The following is a 24,700-nucleotide window of genomic DNA, read 5'->3' on the forward strand; positions in this document are numbered from 1 at the left end:
ACAAAATGATGCAATACTGCGTGTAAGTTTAAATAAATTGGTTATACAAGTCATTTGAACCTACTATTTTAGTTTTTGGCTAGTATATATAGCGGGGAAAATAAGTATTTGACACATCAGCATTTTATCAGTGAGGGGATTTTGGGAAGTGGGCTATTGGCACAAAATTCCCATCAGATGTAGCCATCAAGACAAATATTGAATTCATACAAAGAAATCAGAACATTTAAGTATACAAGTTGAGTCATGATAAATAAAGTGAAATGACACAGGGAATCCCTGCCTTCCTGAAACAGGTGGATTTTGTACAAAGCTTGTTTTTCTGAAAAGCGCTGTGTCTTTGGATTGGCCAGCTTACCAGAAAATTGTGATTGGCCTTAATACCTCTGTTGTCACCATAGACTGTAAAAAATGTGGACGTAGTGTCCGTGACATCTCCCATTGTTTTGTGAAGAGCGTTTTTGAAGCTTAAAAAAGGCGTTGCCTGCCATCGCCATCTTGGCTGTGCGTCACTGTGCATCACTCGCGAATAACCGAAAATGGGTAAAGAGGCGGGACATGGGTGAAGCTGAGGTGGCTAGTTGCAGAAACCACGCCTGCCTAGTTCGATTCTAATGGCAACAGTGGCAGTTCAATCTTCACTCAATGGCCACACCCTTAATTATGCAGAAGTTTAAGGCTTAATATCATTTAAACGAATGAGTTACAAAAATATTCACCCCCTCAGAGTTGTCATGAAGGGCAAAATTAGCTATATAGACCAAAAACACATTTTGTAGCATGATGTAAACACATTATTTTCTACTGTAAAGTTGGGCATTTTAACACGGAGGTCTATGGCAATTGACTCCGTTTTGGAATTGCAGTTTAAGTCACTTCTGTATTGCTGTTGTTGTTGTTTAGTGGCCTCTAGCAGTGAAAATGACATATTATGCCTTTAAATGCTATTTTTATTCTCTCCACCGATCGCTGCTTAGGATTATGGGATATCATATACTGAATGTACATGTACATGTATGCCTTCATACTTTATTTATACTGCCGGCCAAGTGAGCATTTTACAGAATTCAGACACAAACTATATATCAAAATTGAACACAAAGCAGTCAACATAAATTTACAATATTCATTTAATTAATTCGACACAGCTATAAATAGCAGAAAGAACCCAGAACATGTAGAAAAGCAAATTACTTTTTATTTGTAAATGGCATTTACAAATGGATATGTACATAACCTTTTATTTTACAAATTTCTCACAAAAATATAACTCTTTTCAAAAAGTTTAAATATATGTACATTTGTTATGAATGTATTTACAAGGGTGCCCATGTATTTGAAGGAGCCCGTGTTGAAAAGCGATCCAAATCTTTGACAGTTTTGATATTTAGTGTCACTAACAGGAATAGTGAAAACCAAATACACATCACCACAACACTCGCTGAAGAAACAAAACCAAATCTGTAGAAATATACAACTTGTTAATGCAAAGACAACATGGGCAGCGACACAAACAATTCAAACATAGCACTGATGCTATATCTGGTTATATTTGGCAGGTATGTGCAAATGTGACTTTTATCATTGAAAGAAATTTTAGAACAATTAAATCATGAGTTACTGCAGCTGAAAAATAAATAACTCAAACTTATTTCTTTTCTAAAAAAAAACACCAGTGAAATATAATACAAGGCACTATTATGGGTTATGAAATAGAGCTTCAGAAGCAGGTAATGAAATAATCATGAGATTCGGCTGTGAACCAACGAGTCGTGCTCCTAAAGTTAGAATAATCTGGATTAAAAACTTTCTCCAATGATGCAATAATTACACAGTTTTGAATATTCATTATAAACAGAAACAAACCCTAATGTAAAACTCAAGGGGTGTACATACATGACAAGTACATTTTTTAAATGTAAAGTCCGTGTAAAGTCTGATATTAAATATGTTTGTCACCACAGAAAAATAAGATTTATTAACCACCCAGACAAATTTAACCCTCATAAGACCCGATTTTAACGTATACGTTATAGTTCCTTGGGGTAAAAATGACCCCAGAGATTAAAAGAGTGATTACAAAAAATATATAAATTTTTAACGATACAAATAATATATCATTTTTTTTGTTTACTTCCCATCTATACATTAATGCTGTGTTTTGGGAGAAATGAAGTACTTTTATACCTGTTAACCACTCAATTCCTCAACTACACCATTAGCTTGCCTAAAAAATATCAAATTTTTATGAAAAATTCACATAAATTATGATCTAAATTTGATTTAAATTGTTTTTAGATATTGATGTAGATGTTATGTGTTGAATTCAGCCATTTGGTGTTTAGAAAAAAACAGTTTTATGGTTACAATTTAGGAAATAAATCACTTCGACCAGCAGAGGCCCATAGAGACCCATTCATTTTACTGGATGTGGCCAACTGCTCAACATCACTACTTTATTTATACATTTTGTAAATTTATGTTTATATAAACGTTAGAAAAGACATAAAAAAATAAATATTATTTCAAATAGTAGAATTTTTGTAGTTTTTGATGCATTTTGAAATGTCTGTTTTTACAAAATGCCACAGATATTTGACTGAATGTAAGTTTATCCGTGTGTCCGTGTGTGTCAAGTGTGTGTCTTTATTGTCTTTATGTGTGTGTAAGTTTTACTGTGTCTTTGTGTGTGAGTCTGTGTTTGTGTGTGTTTGTGCGTGTGTGTGCATGTGCACACATGTGTGTGCGCACACCTGTGTGAGTTTTTTACATCTTTGTTTTGCATCTGTGGCTGTTTTTTTTGCCAAATTCTATAAGTAATGCTCTCTGTGGCAGTCCTACCTTTGTGTGTTGTCAAGATTTTAAATGGTAATGATTGATGTGTACTTCGTTTTCATTCTCACTTCTTGTTGTATTTTATGTGTTATGTGTTGTTGTATTGATGTATGTGAAGCCAGAGACAAATTTCCACTAAGTGGACAATAAAGTAAAGTAAAGTAAAGTAAAGTAAAGTAAAGTAAAGTAAAGTAAAGTAAAGTAAAGTGTTTGTACGTGTCTGTTTGTTTGTGTGTGTGTATGTGATTGAGCATGTATTTTCTATGTAACATTTGTGCTCAAGTACCAGGCCAACCTTTCTGTGTTGAAATTTTCAGATTTATTCTGGATGATTTTTTTTGACAAATAAAAAGAAGAAAAAATATGTTTTTGCATTTCCCATTCATTTCAATTGGGGTCATTTTTACCCCCAAAGGGACTAATTAAAGCAACACTATGTAGTTTTTTTACCTTTAAATAATGTCTCTAAAATTATTTCATTGATAGAACAACTTTTAACTGGACAAATTGTACTGTTGCTGCAACCTGAGCAGCCTCCTAGCTGCTACAAGCACACTCTGAAAGTGGTGGTGGAGGGTAGAGCACACAGCCCCGCCCCTCCCCCTGCCTGCAGAAGAGTGTCTGATACCAGGCACTGTTGCGCTTTTCAACCACATGGGGGAGCTGTAAGTCATTTTTACATGGAAACTACATAGTGTTGCTTTAAGTAATTTTTTTACGCCTCTTTAGAACGACCGAATCAAGCCCAGTTTTTTTTATATCGATCTTGACATATTCCACCGAGATGAAGGGAAGCATGTTTTTAAACTAAAGAAAAGTGGCTTGGGGTAAAATTGACCCCATGGGTCTTATTAGGGTTAAATGATAAAAAACAAACGGCAAGTACATAAAATAAGTTATCAAAATTCTAGGAAAAATAAGCAGAAATGCTGGGGGCACGTCCACTGCCAGTGCCGAAACCACGCCCACTTTGACTCAACTTTCAAATACCGCTGCACCCTATTGGATGCTTGCGATTGTGTTATGGGCGGGGCTAAAACAGTGACTCGATGAAACCACCGAGCATGGCCCCGCTCATAACACAATCGCAAGCACCCACCAAGGCTGCAGCTGCACTTGAAGGCGTGGCCTCAGCGCTGACAGTGGACACGCCCCCAACACCCGAGAGCAGAGAGTCCTGCCCACCCTTCCCAAATTTTTTTTAACTTATTTTATTATAATATTTAATATTTAAATAATCCTGAACACAGAAATGTGATCAAAGCTGTTTAACGGAGTAAATTCACAAATCAGCACTATATAATTCACAGTCTTTGTAATGTGTTTCAGCAATACATTTATAATGCGTTTTAAACAATTCTCTGAAATGACTTTACACGGACTTTAAAGGTGAAGTTTGTAATTTTAGCACCCCTAATGACATCTAACGGACTTCTGATGCCATAATTCATACAGCCGCAGTTTGATACTCATAAGAAAGTGACCTTAAAATACAGCTGCATGGCATTAGAGAAGAGATTTTAACAAAGATGCAAAATTACAAACTTCACCTTTAATACACCCAGACAAAATATGGAGGTAACACTTGTTTGTAATAGCAACGATACCTTTGTTCCTCATAAGGAATGAGTTGATATTTCATGATTTCAATGTTGAGCATCATCCAATAGGAACGCTGATGTTCCTTAAGTGTTCAGGATGAGGTCAGAAGGTTTAAGTAACGCTGTAATGATGAACTTAATGCATATGATGACGTCTAAAGGGACGTTCACGCACGCACACACATACTGGTTTTAACACCGTCTCTCTTGTTGGTCTGTTGGATGCCCTAGATGAAATCCTCCAATGAGATGCATTACGGCTAAAAACAAGACGCCTTTCTATTCTGACAGGTTATCAGTTTCCTGGCAGCTAAACATTACCATAACGCAGGGGTTTGTGTTTGTATGTAAATTGTTACAGTGTATAATACATCATATCACACAGCAGATGAATGATTATCAATGCATGAATTAAACTCGCTCAGAATGCCTGACACGTTTCTACACGCATGATTTTCTTTATATGCTTGTTGTATCTGGGCAAAAACAAATCCTATAGAAAACAAAACTACAAAATGTCAAGACAGTATCAATTGCATTGGTAGCTGTACTTGCCTGGGGTGCAACAAATAATTTCTGAAGGGGTACAGCTGAAAAAACTGCCAATAACTTCAGGCAATAATGGAAAATGTTCCAGTCAAATTCGTCTGCAAACAGTGTACATGTGAACGTCCCTTTACTCAAGAAATGGCTTAAAAAATCCCTTATGAACGAGTCACGTCGGAAAAAAAATTCACATTTAGCATTTTGTTTCTTTTTAAATACAAAATCGACACTCTCAGAGTGAGATCTATATCATATATATTTCCCCACTCAACAGTGAAGAGATTTAGTTTTCCTGCAAATCCACGCAAAGCTTTGAGCCACCGCGTGACCGTCCCAAATCTGTGCTTGAAAGTTCCTCCGAAGTAAAATTCAAATATCATGTAGTAATATATCGATACAAAAGTGACAATTGTGATGGCGTCAAGCCCTCAAACCATTGTGCAAACCGTATTGAGATTGGGATCGAAGCGGACAACCTTTCCCTCGATGGATTTGGAGTTGGTGCTGTACATGGGGTTTTCGAACGTAGCCTGACCGTTGTTGTTTTCATGCACAGAACATCCGGTGTACTCAGTTTTATCAGACTTCCTGTGATTAGATGAGATGGGAAAGATTAGAATTTAAAACTTTCTAAACTATCCTTAAAATCATCACTCAATGCACATCAGTGTGTTTGAATAGTTCGAAACAAAAAGATATAACAGTACATAATCTGAATCTTGAGGATTTCACAGCATCTCTTATATTGCAAATAAACATCAGTGAGAAAATAAATGTTAATCATGTAATGTCAATGTATTGATCAACTGATTCAGGTCATAATCGAGGTGATCACAATAACAGAAGAAGAGTTGTGTTCACCTTTGCTAATGCTATCAATTATAATCACGATTTTCTAATTTCAGTGGAAACCATTAACTGTTATCAATAAAATTGGCAGATTTGGCTTTTACAGCTTTGCAAATGTCACAAATCAACCCATTCCACATAAAGCATGAATAATATTCATTTAATAACATCTCATTTAATATTAATATATAAAAAAATGAATGATTGTTTACATTTACAGTTTTTGAAAACTGTATTTTTATATTTGCATTTGAAAATGTATAAATTAAAAATATTTATTTTACATCTGTATTATTACATGGTAATCATCAGTTCAGTCCTATTGGATGTTTTGCAACATTTGTAACACTTATGCTATGTACACACCATACAAGGGGTATCGCGTTTCTCGCTCTAGATTACTTGCGGGATTTAACTTCTAGCTCGAGTTTAATATTTTCAACTTGGGCGAAGACGCGTTTGAGGCGAATAGCGCGTGGTTTTGCGGCAAATGCCCCGCCCATATGACGTCATTCGCATCGCACCATGCAAGGACGCGTCTGATCGCGTCTTTGCATTGACTCTGTATGTATCTACTCACGCAAATCATTGAACTCGCGTCTGGTGTGAACCCACAGTAAGGGCGCGTGCACAACAAAGCTTTTACGCCAGTGGCCGGTGCATGTTTTCATTTGTTTTCAATGGAAGCGCTGCGTTTTTCAAAAAAGCCAGCAGCTGGCATTTTTTCCGTGCGTTCAGCGATTTTTCATGCTCAGGGCTGAGCGGCGAGAGTTGAAAAATATTCAACCTTGAGAGAAAAGCTCAGCTCGTCAATGTCAGTTCTCACACGGCCGTCCAATCACAGTAGAGGAGGGGCGGGACAAATATAACAATGCCTGGCATTTTCAGCCGCATTAAAAAGCTTTTGTGTGCACACCCCAAAGAAGGCGGAGCTAAGTGTAGTCATATTTTCACTTCCTGTTTTTTTTCTTCTGCTTTCTGTAAAGCAGCTTTACAACAAAGCACTTCGTTAAATGCACTATACAAATGTAACACTGGATCCCAAAAACAATCAAAAGGGTCTTTTTAATTGAAATTTATAGATAATCTGAAAAAATAAGCTTCCCATTGGTGTATGGTTTGTTTAGGATAGGACAATGTTTAAAAATCTGGAATCTGAGGCTGCAACAAAATCTAAATATTGAGAAAATCGTCTTTAAGTTGTCCAAATGAAGTCCTTTGCAACACATATTACTAATAAATATTTTTAATATTTTTTTTCTTTACTTAATATCCTAATCATTTTTGGCATAATAACTATAATATTTTTAATAATTATTATTTGTTTAAATTTTGAACCATACTATTTATTGTTGGCTATTGCTACAAATATACCTGTGCTACTTATGGCTGGTTTTGTGGTCCAGGGTCACACAGTTAAATTTTTTGTGATTTTCACAAGGAAAATTCTTCTAAAATACTTACAAATATATATAAAAAAGAACAGACCCTCTGCTTTTAAACAAACAATAAACAAACAAACAAACAAACAAACCAAAACAGGAAAAAAAATTTCATCCTACAGTATATATATTTTTCTCTGCTTATAAACTCTTAAATATGGGTATTTTTCTACAAAAAAAATTTTTTTAGCAAAAAGCTGAAATAGTTGCATTTTTGTTAAGGAATTTTGTTTGAGATCAGATTCAGAACGATTATCAAAACATACACGGAGTGTAAAATTTATATATTTTTTGCTTCAGTTTCTTATTAAACTGGGTAAATGCGCAGTTTAGTGGATAATCGCAGTATTACAAATGAGATAACCATAAAAAAAACACATCAGAAACACGTTTTTTCATGCAAATGTTTTCACTTAATTGACGAGATAACTTGTCAATGGTGGGGAAAGAGTTAATGAATCACCTGTCAACAATGCATTGCATGCTATTTCAGACATGATTATGAAAAACAGCAGTCTTCAGTATATACTTTGCAGTGCATACCTCTGTTTATAAAGATAAAATCCAAATCCTGCGAAGATCAAGGCAAAGAAAGGCACAAGAATGGCAACGGCCACAGAGCTGCTGTTGGTTCTGGGTGGAACCTCTGGGCTTTTTGTGGCCTCCATAATGTTCAGACCTGAATGATGGGTAAAAAAAAATCAACATTCATTTAAATAATTTGATCGAATTAAACAGCATGTGTTGTGAGTACAACTTTGCAAAGAGATCAGAGTACTCGAAAACAACAAGCGCTATAACAATAACCCAGAGCGTGATATATCTGTAACCACATCAATTAGTTAGGAAAGACATATGACAGAGTTTCAAATGATTAAGTCTTTCATTATAATTAAGGAATTTATAATAAAAGGCCTGTTAAGAATGATAGATTAACAGAATTGTAATTATTTAGTTATATTAAAGGGGACATTTCACAATAATAATAATAATAATGCCTTACATTTATATAGCGCTTTTCTCAGTACTCAAAGCGTTTTACATATGAACGGGGGAATCTCCTCACAAGACTTTTTTAAGATGTCAAATAAATGTTTGGTGTCCCCAGAGTACATATGTTAAGTTCTAGCTCAATGTATAAATCATTTATAATAACGTGTTAAAATTGCCACTTTGTAGATGTAAGCAAAAATGTCCGGTTAGGTGTGCCCTTTTAAATGCAAATGAGCTGATCTCTGCACTAAATGGCAATGCCGTGATTGGACAGTGCAGATTAAAGGGGCTGTATTATCCCCTTCTGACATCACAAGGAGAGCCATATTTTAATTAGCTATTTTTTAACATGCTTGCAGAGAAGGGTTTACCAAAACTAAGTTACTGTACTGCAAAAAAATGATTTTTAAGAAAACCATCTATTTTTGTCTTGTTGTCAGTAAAAATATCTAAAAATTCTTAAATTAAGATGCTTTTTCTTAATGAGCAAAACGACCCAAAAAAATTAGTCAAATTTAAGTGATTTTGTGCATAAAACAAGCAAAAAAATCTGCCAATGGGGTAAGCAAATTTTCTTTGAATTAAGTGTTTAAGAAAAAAAAAAATTTTTTGCTTACCCGTTGGCAGATTTTTTTAGCTTGTTTTTTTTTTGCACAAAATCACTTAAATTTAATATTTTTGGTCCAAAAACTTTACTTATTTTCTTGGGTCATTTTGCTCATCAAGAAAAAGCATCTTAATTTAAGATTGTTTTTATATTTTTACTGAAAACTAAGATTTTTTTTTCTTGAAAATAAATGTTTTTTTGCAGTGTGGGTTGATCTTTTTTATTTTTTACATTTTCTAGGTTAAAAGAAGCACTGGGGACCCCATTATAGCACTTAAACATAAAAAATCAGATTTTCATGATAAAATACAATAATAACATGATGCTTTACAAATATTCAGATTTACATTTAACTTGTATAGGAAATATATATCTTTTGCACTGTATAACTATTCAGAAAAGTAAAGTAAATATTCCTATATATTTCTTTATATCAGAATCATAATCATAATCATAATTTAATATTAAACTTATAGTTTATATTCAGATATTTCATATTTTTCCCAATTTGGACAAATATAACTGATCACAGCACTGCAAAAATGACTTTCTTACTTAGTTTTTTTGTCTTGTTTCAGTACAAATATCTAAAAACATAAATTTAAGTGAATTTGTGCTTAAAACAAGCAAAAATATCTGCCAATGCTGTAAGCTAAAGTTCTTAAATTTTTCTTGAATTAAGTGTTTTAATTTAAGCAAGAATACACTTAAATTGTATATTTTTGTCTAAAAACCAGACTTATTTTCTTCTCATCAAGAAAATACATGTTGATTTAAGATTTTTTTTGATATTTTTACTAAAAAACAAGACAATACCAAGTAAGAAAGTCATTTTTTGCAGTAAGTATGAAGTTCACCTTGTCTCTGTAATCCAAATGGGCCGTAGTCTCTGCCTTGTATGATGCCTTGATACAAGTATGTGTTTCCCTCATGGTCGGCAGAGACCTGGAGTGAAAGATCAGAGATAAATATATCAAGATATCTCACATTCAGAGTCTTGAGCAGAGCTCGTGCTTTGTGTAGTAATATGGTTTTGCTTTCTACTTCTGAAAACCCTTCTTTTGCCTACGGGGTTGATAAACACCCACAGACTTTTTATGAGCGAGCCTCACAAATACAGAAACTTCAATCATCTTCTGGAAGAGACTTACAAAGCCGTCCATGATGAAGGTTTCCTCTGTGATCTTGTTGTATGTTCTCTTCACCACAGCTCTCATGTGATACAGCTGCAAGGTCATACGGGCGTCTCTGCTCTTATACACACCTGCGTTAACAAAACACATTCAATTATAAAGGGAGAAGCACAGCACAACTTTGTTTTAATATCAAAATGTAATATTATTATATGAAAAAAATTATTTGAATGATCACTTTATTCAGGAAAGGAAGTCATACAAGCTTGAGTGTGAGGAAGAAATGACAGGATGTAGATTTTTCTGTTCACTGTACCTAACACACTACAAATATTTATTATTTGCCTTCTATTACAAAAATCCATTGATAGAAACACTTTAAATATTTTCATTACTTAAAGGTGCAGTGTGTAATTTTTAGAATGATCTCTTGACAGAAATGCAAAATGATATACAAAACTATATTATCAGGGGTGTAAAGACCTTTCATAATGAACTGGTATGTGTTTATTACCTTAGAACGAGACCTTATTATCTACATACACCGAGGGTCCCCTTACATGGAAGTCACCATTTTGTGCCGCCATTTTTCTACAGAAGCCCTTAACGGACAAATTTTTTTACTAAGTCGTCTCCGACGATGAAATGTTTGTCTGGTGGCGGCTACCATAGCTTCTCTATGTGTTTCAAAAGCGAGGGGTGAGCAGTGGACTAAGCCATTGGTTGCAATTCGTGACCTCACCACTAGATGCCACTAAAATTTACACACTGCACCTTTAAAAAAAATCCAATATGTAATGCTGCGTTCAGACCAGCCGCGGTAGAGGCATCAGGCGCAAGTGATTTTAATGTTAAGCAGAGGTGGGTAGTAACGAATTACATTTACTTCGTTACATTTACTTGAGTAATTTTTCTGGGTAACTAGTACTTTTAGAGTAAATTTAAGGATGGGTACTTTTTACTCTTACTCAAGTACATTTCTAATGAAAAAACTGTACTTTTACTTCGCTACATTCGGTGGCGTTACTACGCTACTTTCAAATGGTAATAATTAATGAATATATTTTATTTTTAGTAAGTTTATATGGCTTGTTCGAAAGTCTCGCGAGACGTTAGACGTTAGCGTGCGTTGCGAGGGGTGGCTACGTTTCACCCTTTAGCGCGCGTAGATGAAAGGAGATGACTGAAGCGGAGGATGACTTATGCAAGCTATCGGAGGCAGATCACGCGTGGCCTCAAGTTTGGTCTATGTTTACACTACAAAAGGTCAAAAAGAATAGTTTCATAATGCAATGTATGCTTTGTGCACCAAAACGAACTGACATCTCAGCATACAGGAATTCAAGCTCCAACCTGAAACAACACGGCGGTAGGTGTCACTTTCTGCAGTGCCTTATTATAATATTATTTCACGCACTGTTTTTGTCATATGCGCTCTTGTGCAAGCAATGAAAATTACTCTAACCTTACAAACAACACACGTTCACATCTGCACATTTCCATATCATTTCCTCATAAAACTAAACAAATTGAACAGCATGTTAAGTCTTGCATTAATAATACGGGAGAACCGGGGCAAAAGTAACGCTGGACGAAAGTAACAAAGCGATTTTCTAAGAGGACTGATACCATTTGCATCCCAAACTATGACAGCATCTTTGCAACCCTTGACAGAGCTGACAAATATCGCGTTATTTACTCACCATTTTCCGGGTGTAGATCCAGAAAGGTGTTTTCAACCATAAGTAAATTCCAAAAGCGGTCATTGTTTTCTTATAACGCGTTGTGTTTCTCGTTTCATCAATCCTCAGGTTATTTAGTGCTCTAACACATCCTGAAGTTTGACTTCTCAAGAGTTTTTCAAAATAAAAGTAAATCGGGTTTAAATGTGAGGAGATCCTGTCGGGACGAAAGTAACACTTACTTTTGTACCATTTATATTAATCTAATTTTATTTAATTTAATTTTCATATTGTTCAAACTGTTGAATTTAAGTTTGTACTGTTGGTTGCTTTTGAAACATTTGATAAAACTGAAATTTAAAATGAAAATATAATTTCATTATTTTTTACAAAGATAAATTACAAAATATGTTTGCAGTTACATATTAAAGAGGTCATAGTCATGTATAGTTAATAAAAACAAGTGTAACACTGTAACGTCCATACCGCCACGCCGCCAGAGGGAGCCCTCGCCGGAGTACTGACATGGCGCCGCCCTCTGCTTCTCTGACTGTTTCCTGTTTGTTGCTATTTAAGATTCAAGCTAGCCTAGGGCTAGCGCGAAGTATTGCCAGCTAACCCCTGCATACCAAGCGTTATTTCTGAGTACTATTCTGACTGCCTGATATTGACCATCTGCCTGTTTACCTGTTTCTCTGCCTTTTGGATTTACCCTTTGTATTGTTTGCCTCGTTTGGACTGCCTATCTGTGTTTGATCTGCCTGCCTGTATACCGATTACTCTTCTGCCTAACGTCGTGGATTTGTTTGCCAGATTGGTTTGTTTTAATAAACACCGCAAAATGGATCCCAGTATTCCTGAGCATTCCTTACAGAATACTTCGCCTAACATCGATCCAGCGGATGTCACCAATCTGAGGGCTGCGTGCGAACACCAAAGCAGTCTCCTGCAGGGCTTTCAGGAACAACTCACACGTCTTCAGTCTGTGAACGATCACCTCACCAGTTATATCCAAACCTGTATACAGGCTTTGCCTTTCAAATCTGCTAACCGGGTGAGTGTATCCGAACCAGAAAAGTTTGATGGTACTGCTGAACACGTAAGAGGTTTCCTTCGTCAACTTGATATTTATTTCAAGGATCATGTGAGTGAAAATCTGTCTGATGTGGCTTTGTGCTCTAAAATGTTTTCATTGCTGTCTGGTAAAGCGGTCGAGTGGGCAGCCGCTGTTTGGGACACGGATCAGCGTATTCGCACTTCATATTCATACTTCGTTCAACAACTAAGTGTAGTATTTGAATATCCAGCTGGGGGAAGAAGTGCGTCATCACAAATAATCCATATGTCTCAAAATCATCAGCCAGTAGCTGAATACGCCATTGAATTTCGCACGCTTGCAGCACAAAGCGGATGGAATGACAAATCACTCAAAGATGTTTTCCAGAACAGTCTAGATATGGAACTTCAAGCGGAACTGGCTTGTAAAGGTGAGAACCTCACATTTTCTGATTTTGTTACTCTGGCAGTCCATATTGATAACCTGATGAGAAACGTGCCTGCTAAAGCTCAAGCTAAAACCATGAATGCTCCTGATACCGCTAATGTTATAGAACCTCTGCAAATAGGGTTTTCACCCCTCACTATGGAGGAGCGACACCGCAGACGCAGCATGAATTTATGCTTCTACTGTGGTAGACCGGACCATCGCATTGATTTCTGTCCAGATAAGAAACCTCGTGAAGATAACTTGGTAAGCCAATTTAAAAACCTCCCTTCTTGTCATGAGATGTGTTCCCAACCAGTAACCATCACATACAATGATGAAACCCTGTCTTTCACTGCCCTGATAGACTCTGGCTCAGCTTTAAACATCATTCATGAAGATATTATCACAAAGTTTCAAATCCCTATCGTTCCCTGTCAACCCCCATTAAACATTTCTGCTGTTAATAACGTTCCCATTGGTAATGGGATTACTCACCGTACTGTCCCTCTTACACTGCAAGTTGGATCCCTTCACCAAGAAACTTTAACTCTGTATGTAATCTCTTCTCCTCGCTACAACATAATCCTAGGTCACCCATGGCTTGTAGCTCACAATCCTAAAATTAACTGGAGGACTGGGGAGATTTTGCAGTGGTCTTCAGTCTGCATCAACCACCTGAAACCAAAACCCTGTCTATCTACCAACATTGAAAGTCCGTCTGGTAAGAATATAAAGATTCCTGATGTTTACCATGAATTTTCTGAAGTATTTAGTAAAGTCAAAGCTACTGAGTTACCTCCCCATAGACCTTGGGATTGTGCTATTGAGTTGCTTCCTAACGCCATGCCCCCCAAGAGTAAAGTCTATCCTCTTTCACAACCTGAGACCCGTGCCATGGAGGACTATATTTCTGAAGCACTACAAAATGGGTTTATCCGTACTTCCACCTCTCCTGCTGCAGCTGGTTTCTTCTTCGTCGAAAAAAAAGATGGTGGCCTGAGACCCTGCATTGATTATCGAGGTTTGAATAATATCACTGTCAAGTTCCCATACCCGTTACCTCTTGTACCTTCTGCCCTAGAACAACTTCGTGAAGCCCGGATTTACACTAAACTGGATCTGCGCAGCGCCTACAATCTCGTACGCATCCGTGAAGGTGACGAGTGGAAAACCGCATTTCACACCACTAGAGGGCACTATGAATACCTCGTGATGCCATATGGTCTATCTAACTCTCCCGCAGTGTTCCAGTCGTTCATCAACGAAGTGTTCCGAGACCTGCTGAACCAATATGTGATAGCTTACATTGATGATATTTTGATCTACTCCAACAGTATGGAGGACCATCTCTGCCATGTGAAGGAAGTCCTGTCTCGCCTCCTCCAACACAAATTGTATGTAAAGGCAGAAAAGTGTGAATTTCATGTGAATAAGACTAATTTCCTTGGTTACAATATCAGTTCACAGGGAGTTGAAATGGATAACTCTAAGGTCAAGGCCGTTACAGAATGGCCCACACCACGCACCGTAAAGGACTTACAAAGATTCCTAGGCTTCGCTAACTTCTACCGCAGATTCATTCGCAACTACAGCATTGTGGCGGCTCCTCTGACTTCACTGTTAAAAGGCAAACCCAAGAAACTACCCTGGAACCCTCAAGCTGAGCATGCATTCCAGAAATTGAAAACCTGCTTTACCACAGCCCCTATTCTTAAGCACCCTGACCCTGAAAAACAGTTCATCATTGAAGTAGACGCATCTGACACCGGAATAGGCGCTGTTCTGTCTCAACGTCATGGTCCAGCAAACAAAGTATACCCTTGTGCATATTTTTCCCGTAAACTCACACAGGCAGAGTGTAACTATGATGTAGGCAACAAGGAACTTCTCGCTATCAAGGCAGCCCTAGAAGAATGGAGGCATTGGTTGGAGGGCGCTAAGCACCATTTTGTAATATTGACCGACCACAAGAACCTTGAATACATCAAAGGAGCTCAAAGATTAAACGCTCGCCAGGCAAGATGGTCCCTGTTTTTCACTCGCTTTAACTTTTCAATCACTTACAGACCCGGACATAAGAATGGTAAAGCTGATGCCCTGTCCCGTTATCACGATCCCATGCCATCTGACCACTCACCTACCCCCATCATACCACCCACTCACATCATTGCTCCGATAGCCTGGGATATTATGCATGAAATTACCCAGGAACACCTGCAAGATCCGGTACCACCTGAATGCCCTCCTGAAAAAACCTATGTCCCGCTTACCCTTCGTCCCCGTATTATGCAATGGGTTCACACATCACTCAGTTCCGGTCATCCAGGTATCACTCGCACTACAGCCCTGGTCAAGACATCCTTCTGGTGGCCCACTCTGAACCATGATGTTGCTCAGTTTGTTAAATCTTGTCGAGTTTGTGCCCAGTCCAAAACCCCCAAAGAATTACCTTCTGGTCTTCTGAAACCCTTGCCCATACCCCAACGCCCCTGGTCTCATCTCAGCATAGATTTTGTCACAGATCTGCCCCACTCCAACAATTTTACTGCCATACTTGTCATCATTGATCGCTTCTCCAAATCATGCCGTCTGGTACCTCTTAAGGGATTGCCCACAGCCATGGAAACTGCTGAAGCTATGTTTCACCATGTCTTTCGAAACTTCGGTATCCCAGAGGATATTGTCTCCGACCGGGGAACCCAGTTCACCTCCCAGGTTTGGAAAGCCTTTTGTAATAATCTCGATATCAATGTGAGCCTAACGTCTGGTTACCATCCCCAGTCTAACGGCCAAGTAGAGAGACTCAATCAGGAGATTGGACGCTACCTGAGGTCCTACTGTACCAGAGAGCAACACCGATGGTCTGAATTCCTGCCCTGGGCCGAGTACGCACAGAACTCTTTGAGGCACTCCTCCACCAACCTCACCCCCTTCCAGTGCGTACTCGGCTACCAACCTCCCATGTTTCCCTGGTCTGGAGAGCCTTCTGATGTTCCTGCTGTGGACGATTGGATGAGGAGGAGTGGAGAAGTCTGGGAAAGTGCTCATGTTAGGCTCCAGAGGGCGATACGCAACCAGGAGCTCCATGCCAACCGTCACAGACGTCCTCATCCCCCGTATCAACCTGGTCAAAGGGTCTGGCTCTCCACCAGAGATCTGAAACTCCAGCTCCCATCTAAGAAACTGAGTCCGAGGTACGTAGGACCTTTCCGTATTGTTAGACAAATTAATGATGTGACTTACCAATTAGAACTGCCAGTTAATTACCGTATTTCTCCCTCTTTCCATGTTTCCCTGCTGAAACCTTACCATGCGGAGTACGACCCCAACGCTGAGCCTGCTGAGCCACCGCCTCCTCTCGACGTAGCCGGAGAACCGGCCTACGCCGTGAGAGAGTTGTTGGACTCGAGGCGGCGTGGGGGTCGTCTCCAGTATTTGGTCGATTGGGAGGGCTATGGCCCTGAGGAAAGGTCCTGGGTAACCTCGGACGACATTTTGGATCCTAACCTCATCGAGGAGTTCCACCGAGCCAGACCTGACCGTCCTGCACCACGCCCTAGAGGAAGGCCTCGAGCGCCAGGAGGCGCTCCTAGAGGGGGGGATTCTGTAACGTCCATACCGCCACGCCGCCAGAGGGAGCCCTCGCCGGAGTACTGACATGGCGCCGCCCTCTGCTTCTCTGACTGTTTCCTGTTTGTTGCTATTTAAGATTCAAGCTAGCCTAGGGCTAGCGCGAAGTATTGCCAGCTAACCCCTGCATACCAAGCGTTATTTCTGAGTACTATTCTGACTGCCTGATATTGACCATCTGCCTGTTTACCTGTTTCTCTGCCTTTTGGATTTACACTTTGTATTGTTTGCCTGGTTTGGACTGCCTATCTGTGTTTGATCTGCCTGCCTGTATATTGATTACTCTTCTGCATAACGTCTTGTATTTGTTTGCAAGATTGGTTTGTTTTAATAAACACCGCAAAATGGATCCCAGTATTCCTGAGCATTCCTTACAAACACGAAAATCTACATTGTTTTGTTGTGTTAAAAAAAGTAACAATTCACCACTTATGTTCAAAGTGAAATTATACTAGTCATTTTACATTTGTTCAAAATTCCACCTGGTATTGATAGACCACACTTGTGAGTTACTGACCACAGCAAAAATATATCTCTGTCTGAAACATTATCTTTAAAAATTTAAGACACCTTACTTAAATGTAGAAAATACATACGAATAAAAACTGGATTGTATTTTATTTAATTCCTTCCTAAAGAATCTATATACTTATAAAAATAAAAGAATAAAGTATGTTTTTAAAGAAACATGTTTTATATATTATAATAAATGTAGAGTTCATTTGCAAAAACATATAAGTTCCATTTGAAATTCTAAAATAAAGCAATAAGCCCCAAGAAGCAGTGGGTTACCAGTGCATTTTATAACGGCTAAGGGGCGTTGTTAGGCACGACGCGAAGCGGAGTGTCTGGGACCCCCTTGGCCGTTGTGGAATGCACTGGTGGCCCACTGCTTCGCGGGGCTTATTGCGTTTATAAAACGGTTGCTTCAAATTATGTATAGCAGGATTTCATATAATAAAACACAGCAAATAAGTTGTAATGATATTAGTACAGATATTAGTCTTCCGCCAAACAAAGTAGTTCCTCAGACTCAAGTGTGTCTGCAACAAAGCGGTTCCCAAGCAAAACAGACGGAGCAAAGACACAATGAAAATATGATTTATTAAGACTGTGGTGTTTATTTTCATAAATTAACATTCATCTAATTTATACATTAACATTTATACCGTGCAACTGTTGACGTGTGGATCAAATATGCTTGGAAGCATGCTTAACACTTTCCCTGCCAGCGTTTTTTAAAAGAGTTGCCACCCAGCTTTAGTTAAACATTAATGCCTTCCAGAAAAATGTTCTTCTTTAGATATATAAACATACAATATATCAAATGAAAGAACAGACCCTCTGCTTTCAAACAACAAAATAAAAACGTTTCACCCTACCTTCAATTGTTCTTTTATCCTCTCAAATTTTGAGCAAAATGTTGGGATAATTCCATTTCTGTGAATGACTTTTGTTAGAGATCCGATTCAGATCGCTGATCAAAAAATACACTTGAGTTTTAAAGTGTTGAGTGAAAGCATCAGTGTTTATGTTGTTGTGTAAGATCGCCACCCAGTGGATAATATACGGTACAACTACTCCTCACGGAAGCTCAACAATATTTATTGACACTTATCTGGATATCGCCATTAATTGTTCAATTGTTGAGGATTATAATTAATACAATATAATATAATTAGCCCACCCAATAAATCAAAATTGACAACAAAATCCGACATTTTGACAGTTATTTTCTACAGTACACAACAACAGTGGCGCAGTGATACAAGCTATGTAATACGGTTTGAGCCGTGGGTTTACCGGTGAGTTTTATCACAGCTGAGAACGCGTTTCAACCAATCAGAATGAAGAACCAGAACTGGCCGTTTTATAATAAGCATTTTATCAAGCTCCTTATGTTCATTAATTGCACATTAAAGCGTAACTAAACCTCTGGTCAGAGCCTGACTCCACCCACTGGCAATATTTGAAAAATGCAAGAAAAGTGGGCAGATCCCAACAGAGATAGAGGGGACGAACTAAGCTCGTACCAAGCATGTGGTGAGATCGTAACAAGGGCGTGGTGAGCTTGAACCTGCTTACGTCACGAGTTACTTTTTGGACCCAACATCCAATAGGAAAATTCAACTGCAGTAGCCACCGTTCAACCTGAAGAGGGCATCACTCAGACGTTTTTACACCATATATTGTAGTATTGAAACACTTTATATCCAAATGTCAAAAAACTTACTAAAATCAATGAACAGCACTAATAAAGCATCATTCTTACAGATCATTAACTAAAAAAAGTTGGTTAAGGGTTTAGTTACTCTTTAATGGCAATGAAAATAACCTATTCATATAAAAACATGATAACAAACAGACACACACATTCTTTTTTCTTACTGTAAGCTTTTTTAAAGGCAGATGCAGCCAAATTTTGTTGTGAACTTGAAAATAAATACACAGTTAACTGTCAGAAAACAGTCAGTGTGTGTTTAAGATTTTTTTTAATGACACGTTATGTGATGTTGGAGGACTGAGATAGACTGCTTTACTTTAACCTAGGTTTATAAGTAGTATATAAGCAGAACAATGAGACTTTTAAAGAGAGGTTTGTGAAAGCCCTCCAAGTAGTCTGAAATTCAGGGATTTTACGCTTCTTTTCAATCAGATCGGAAGTAACGAGTAACTAACTACTTGAGTAGTTTTTTCATCTAATACTTTTTTACTCTTACTCAAGTAAATAATTAGATTGTTACTTTTACTTTTACTTGAGTACATTTTTGTATAAGTACTTGTACTTTTACTTGAGTACAGATTTTGGGTACTCTACCCACCTCTGATGTTAAGTCAATGTAAAGACGCGTTGACGCGCAACTGGAGGTCTCGCGGCGTGAATGAGGCATTTAGCGCTGCGTGGTAGACGCGATTCCGCATTATTCGCGCTTCTAGTTCGTGCAAATGGAGCGAATTGAGTGTTGCCGTGGGAAAGTTGAAAAATGTTTGAACTTTGGTGGAAAAACGTGCCACGTTAACCAATTAGGAGCTTGCTCTAGTAGTGACATGATTACAGGAAGCGAGCGAAGTCGCAGAAGCCCGTCCCATGACGCGAATTTCCGCATAAATGTCTCGATGACTAGAATTTCAAGCGCGGCTTTAATGCGTGAATGAAGCGAGTAAACTCAAAATGTTCAAGCGGCAAACTAGACGCGGTACACGCGAATTTGACTCCTTTGAACCCCGGTAATACTCAGTTTAAGATATGAAAATGATTTTCAAGAAAAAAAATTCTTAGTATTTTTTTCTTGTTTACAGTAAAAATATAAAAAAATTCTTAAATTAAGATGCTTTATCTTGATGAGCAAAACGACCCAAAAAAATAAGTCTAGTTTTTAGACCAAAAATATCAAATTTAAGTAATGTTGTGCATAAAACAAGCAAAAAATCTGCCAATGTGGTAAGCAAAAAATATTGAAACTTTTTAAAACACTAAATTCAAGAAAAATTCAAGAAAAATTTGCTTACCCCATTGGCAGATTTTATTTGCTTGTTTTATCCACAAACTCACATAAATTTTATACATTTTGTCTAAAAGCTAAACTTATTTTCTTAAGAAAAAATTTAAAGAAAAAATGCCTTGATTTAAGAATTTTTAGATATTTGTACTGAAAACAAGACAAAAATACTTAGTAAAAATCATGTTGCGAATGTGCCGCCACAAACAAGTCTGGAAAAAAGTATGGTGTTCCTGATTCACAACCTCTGGATGTTTTTTATCGCTAAAAGTGAGTTTGGGAACTAGCAGAGCATAGATGACAACATGTTTGCTCGAGACAGCGCAAGCTAGCATGAAGGTAAAGCAAATCTTTTACATTATAGCGATGACGCTGGTAGTGACGATTCTCTCAGACCAATCAGTGATCTGCAGTGTTTTTCCATTATGTTTTGGTATCAGCTCGGGTCGCTTGGAACCCCGACCGAGGTGGTACTAAAAATGTATCGGGTACTACGTAGTGCATCCAGTGTAAAAGCCCCCAAAAGTAAGCTGACCCGACCCAAACCAAACCATGGAGTACTATGCAATGGAAAAGAACCATAATATTATCAGCATTGGGTCTTAGGTAATTTAAAATGAGTGTGTTTTTGACGAACGGACATGAGAAGACCCTAACTATTAAAACCTTTTTCAACTTCTCATCTGTTTGCCATGAGCGCTTGTGCATCGTGTGGCCGGCGGTAGGTTTATTTTCCTTGAGCCAGACCTGTCAATCAATTTTGAATGCACATTTTAACGGGTCGTCATCAGATAACAAATGAACATAAATGGAGCAGTGGGCCAAATTGGTTGCGAGGCCACCGGGTTTCTTTCTGTCTGACTGGTGCATGCGGGGCTGCTGATTGCACACATGTCGGTGCCATTTATATTCGGATCCAAAAAGCCACTGGGTCGGGTCAGACTTGGGTCTAATTTTCTTGGGTTACTGTATTTATGCACCTCGAGTTTGGGTAAAATGTGATTCGGGCCATTTCGGGTCGGACCAGAGAAGACCTCTAGTGTCAAGACCACATACTGCCACCTACTGTCTGTGTGCATTTACATCATTTTACAATCTACTGATTGAAGACTTGTTTACCATGTTTACCTCGCTGTAACGTTTATTAGAGTTGGGGTATTCGAACTTGGACTCGGACTTGTCACGCACTCGGGGGAATTTGTACTCGGACTTGGACATTTTGGACTCGGAAAATATCCGAGTACAGTCAAGTCCACGTCATGTGTAACAATAAAACCAGCATAAACTTGAGATGAGAAATTAATTAATGTCTCAGTGTCTCGTACACACTGCAAACTTTCGGGAGTGACAAACGCATTTAAATGCGGGAGTGAATCCCCTAAATGTTCTTTTCATGTCTGTACGGAACAAGACTCACTCCCGAAAATGTGATGATTGACACAGAAATAACCATAGCAACGTTCTGCCGTCTCGCGTGCTTTTCACTCACAGCTTTGACCAAAATAATAACAGCATTGTGTTTTGCAATAAACCTCCGTCTTGGCATTGTGTATTGTACGCTTCTTTTGTGACGCTGCTTCACAGCGCGCGGTCTTGCAGTGTTGCCAGGTTTGTACGTAAATACCGTTTTGGCGCTTAACCGTTTATGGCTTTTGGCTCATGAAGCGAGCAAGTTTTTGGTGTTAATAAAGTGTGAAGGTGCCGGTCCCAATATTTTGATCTTTGAAGTAAAGCATTTCGATTTATTTCGGTTTATTATTGGATTTTTCTTGTTCGCTGTTTTTTAATGCAAGATCAGGCAACACTAGTCAGCAAACCTTGAGCCTCTCTCATTTTCTGAACCGCACATACAGAAGACTTTTTTCCCCTTCTAGGAATTTATTTTTTTAGAAGAGAGATCTGTTTATGATGCACTTTTAAACACTTGATTAACTACTAGATAGTCCTGTTATTTTACTGCAACACACTGGCAGGCAGCAGCCAGTCGCATCATACGTGCAGAAAAACACACACATCACACACATCAATGCATGGCTAGCACGATGTCCTCAAAGTCAGCAATAATTTGTTTTGCTTACGAAAATCATAGAGAATTTATTTGCAAGACATCTGGTAAAAAGAAGATACCTCTATATCCCTTTCTTTTCTTTTTTTTTTTTAATCAGATTTGATAGACAACTAGTTGACAAAAAATAAAAATGTTTAATGGCAATGACAAGATGCAATTGAGGTATTTTTATTACATTTTTATATTGCCATTGGTTTAATGGGTTGAAAGGTTAAAGTATTAATAGAAAGTAACAATTTACAATACAAATTTTGTGTCTTTTTTCAATTTAATTAATTTCGGGACTCGGGCGGACTCAGCTTGGACTCGGCCTTTAAGAACTCGGACTTGAGTCCAACTCGGGCCCTTTTGGACTTTTTGGACTTGATGTTTAAGGACTTGGTCTTGACTTGTACTCGGCAAAGGTGGACTCGAACCTAACTCTAACGTTTATATAATGAATTTTGATTGCAACCTTTTGATGTGATGTATTGTCATGTAAACAAAAGTTAATTAACACTATGACATTTATACACATTCATATAGCCAATTCCAGTCTTAATCTATTACGCCTGTTATGTGTTTAAAGTCAGGGTACCCTTTAAGAATAACAGTGTCAGCTAAAGATGTACAGAAATCTCTGTTGACAAGTCGAATATTTGCCAAACACCAACCAACAGTGATCTTCATGGGGTGACAACAATGTAGAAACCACTGCTGTGTGTGGATGAAAACATCATAAGCTTATCCCGTCTGTAACGTACAATGCCGACTATCACAGTCTTGAGTTTCTCCACTTCAGGGCCCTGACAGCTGGATACCGTATCACTGACTGAGAAATAAATTGTATAGTTTAATAAGACATTTTGCATGAGAGTGTAAAGCCATCTGTCCAACAACTGAAGCTTGGTGATGCAACAGGACAACAACTGGAGGGATTGAGTTCCTGTAGCTCAACTGGTAGAGCATTGTGCAGTGCAATGATCATGGGTTTGACTCCAGGAAACCTACATACTGTTCACATGTAAGTTGCTTTGGATAAAAGTGTCCGCCAAATGGTTAAAATGTATTTCACAGAAGAAGATCCATTTCATGGAAAAGTCCAGATAGATAAGTGACCCCAGCCTGAGATCCTGAGGATTGACTTCAGGAGGGCAGACGTCCCGAGAATCCTGCAGAACTAAAGCAGGCTTGTAAAGCGAAAATGGTAGGAAATCCCTTCTGACCAATGTGGACATCATGCAATTACAGAAGTGTTTGGTGGAGGTCACTCGTCAAAGGAAGGTCAACCGGCTGTTAAAGACAAGGGTTCACGTAGTATAGTACAGTGGTCTTTACTATTTTCTTCATGAGATAAAGGCAATAGGAAAGCCACTTTTACCGCAAAGTATCAAAAGTTACAAAAAGCATGTCTACTTAACGTCATCCCTGAATATACAATATGCAATGCAATAAATACAAAGTGGAGGGATCATTCTTTATTATTTACCTGTCAAATTTGTAACTACGATTAAATGACTACCCTTAAAGGAATAGTCTACTCATTTTCAATATTAAAATATGTTATTTCCTTAACTAAGAATTGTTGATACATCCCTCTATTATCTGTGTGCGTGCACGCAAGCGCTGGAGCGCGCTGCGACACTTCGATAGCATTTAGCTTAGCCCCATTCATTCAATGGTACCATTTAGAGATAAAGTTAGAAGTGACCAAACACATCAACGTTTTTCCTATTTAAGACGAGTAGTTATACGAGCATGTTTGGTGGCACAAAACAAAACGTAGCGCTTCTCCAAGCAGATTCAAAAGAGGAACCACATGTTACGGCGCAACAGCACCTTTGTGAATACTCCGACTCGGCGCAGTAACACCCTCCCTCTCCCATTATGAGAGGGAGAAGGGGAGCGGACTTTTCAGGCGAGTCGAAGTACTCACAAAAGTGCTATTACGCCATACAAAATAGTTCCTCTTTTAAATCCGCTTAGAAAAGCGCTACGTTATATTTTGTACCACCAAACTTGCTCGTATAACTACTCGTCTTAAATAGGAAAAACGTTGATGTGTTTGGTCACTTCTAACTTTATCTCTAAATGGTACCATTGAATGAATGGGGCTAAGCTAAATGCTATCAAAGCGTCGCAGCACGCTCCAGCGCTTACGTGCGCGCACACAGGTGATGGAGGGATGTATCAACGATTCTTGGTTGGGGTGATAACATATTTTAATGTTGAAAATGAGTAGACTATTCCTTTAAGAGAAAACATTTGCATAAAAAACCTGATTACATTACACTTATTAATTTTTATGTCAATCTGTAATACCGCGATTATCCACTACAGTAGATGGCC

At 38.2% G+C, this 24,700-nt stretch overlaps 1 protein-coding gene across 5 annotated transcripts in view; it reads right to left on the bottom strand.

Moving 5' to 3' along the window:
- Positions 1-4,023: 4,023 nt before the first annotated feature.
- The window catches only part of csmd3a (CUB and Sushi multiple domains 3a), a 489,960-nt gene continuing 469,283 nt past the window's right edge, over positions 4,024-24,700 (bottom strand). For all 5 annotated transcript variants that reach the window (XM_055211335.2, XM_055211334.2, XM_055211332.2 and 2 more), the window contains 4 exons: positions 10,025-10,137; positions 9,731-9,818; positions 7,817-7,952; positions 4,024-5,570 (listed from right to left, as the gene is read on the bottom strand). In XM_055211335.2, the coding sequence (XP_055067310.2) occupies positions 5,411-5,570; positions 7,817-7,952; positions 9,731-9,818; positions 10,025-10,137 (497 nt within the window). In that variant the 3' untranslated portion in view covers positions 4,024-5,410. The remainder of the gene's footprint in view (positions 5,571-7,816; positions 7,953-9,730; positions 9,819-10,024; positions 10,138-24,700) is intronic.

This window comes from Misgurnus anguillicaudatus, chromosome 10, assembly GCF_027580225.2.
Source record: "Misgurnus anguillicaudatus chromosome 10, ASM2758022v2, whole genome shotgun sequence".
Classification (NCBI taxonomy): domain Eukaryota; kingdom Metazoa; phylum Chordata; class Actinopteri; order Cypriniformes; family Cobitidae; genus Misgurnus; species Misgurnus anguillicaudatus.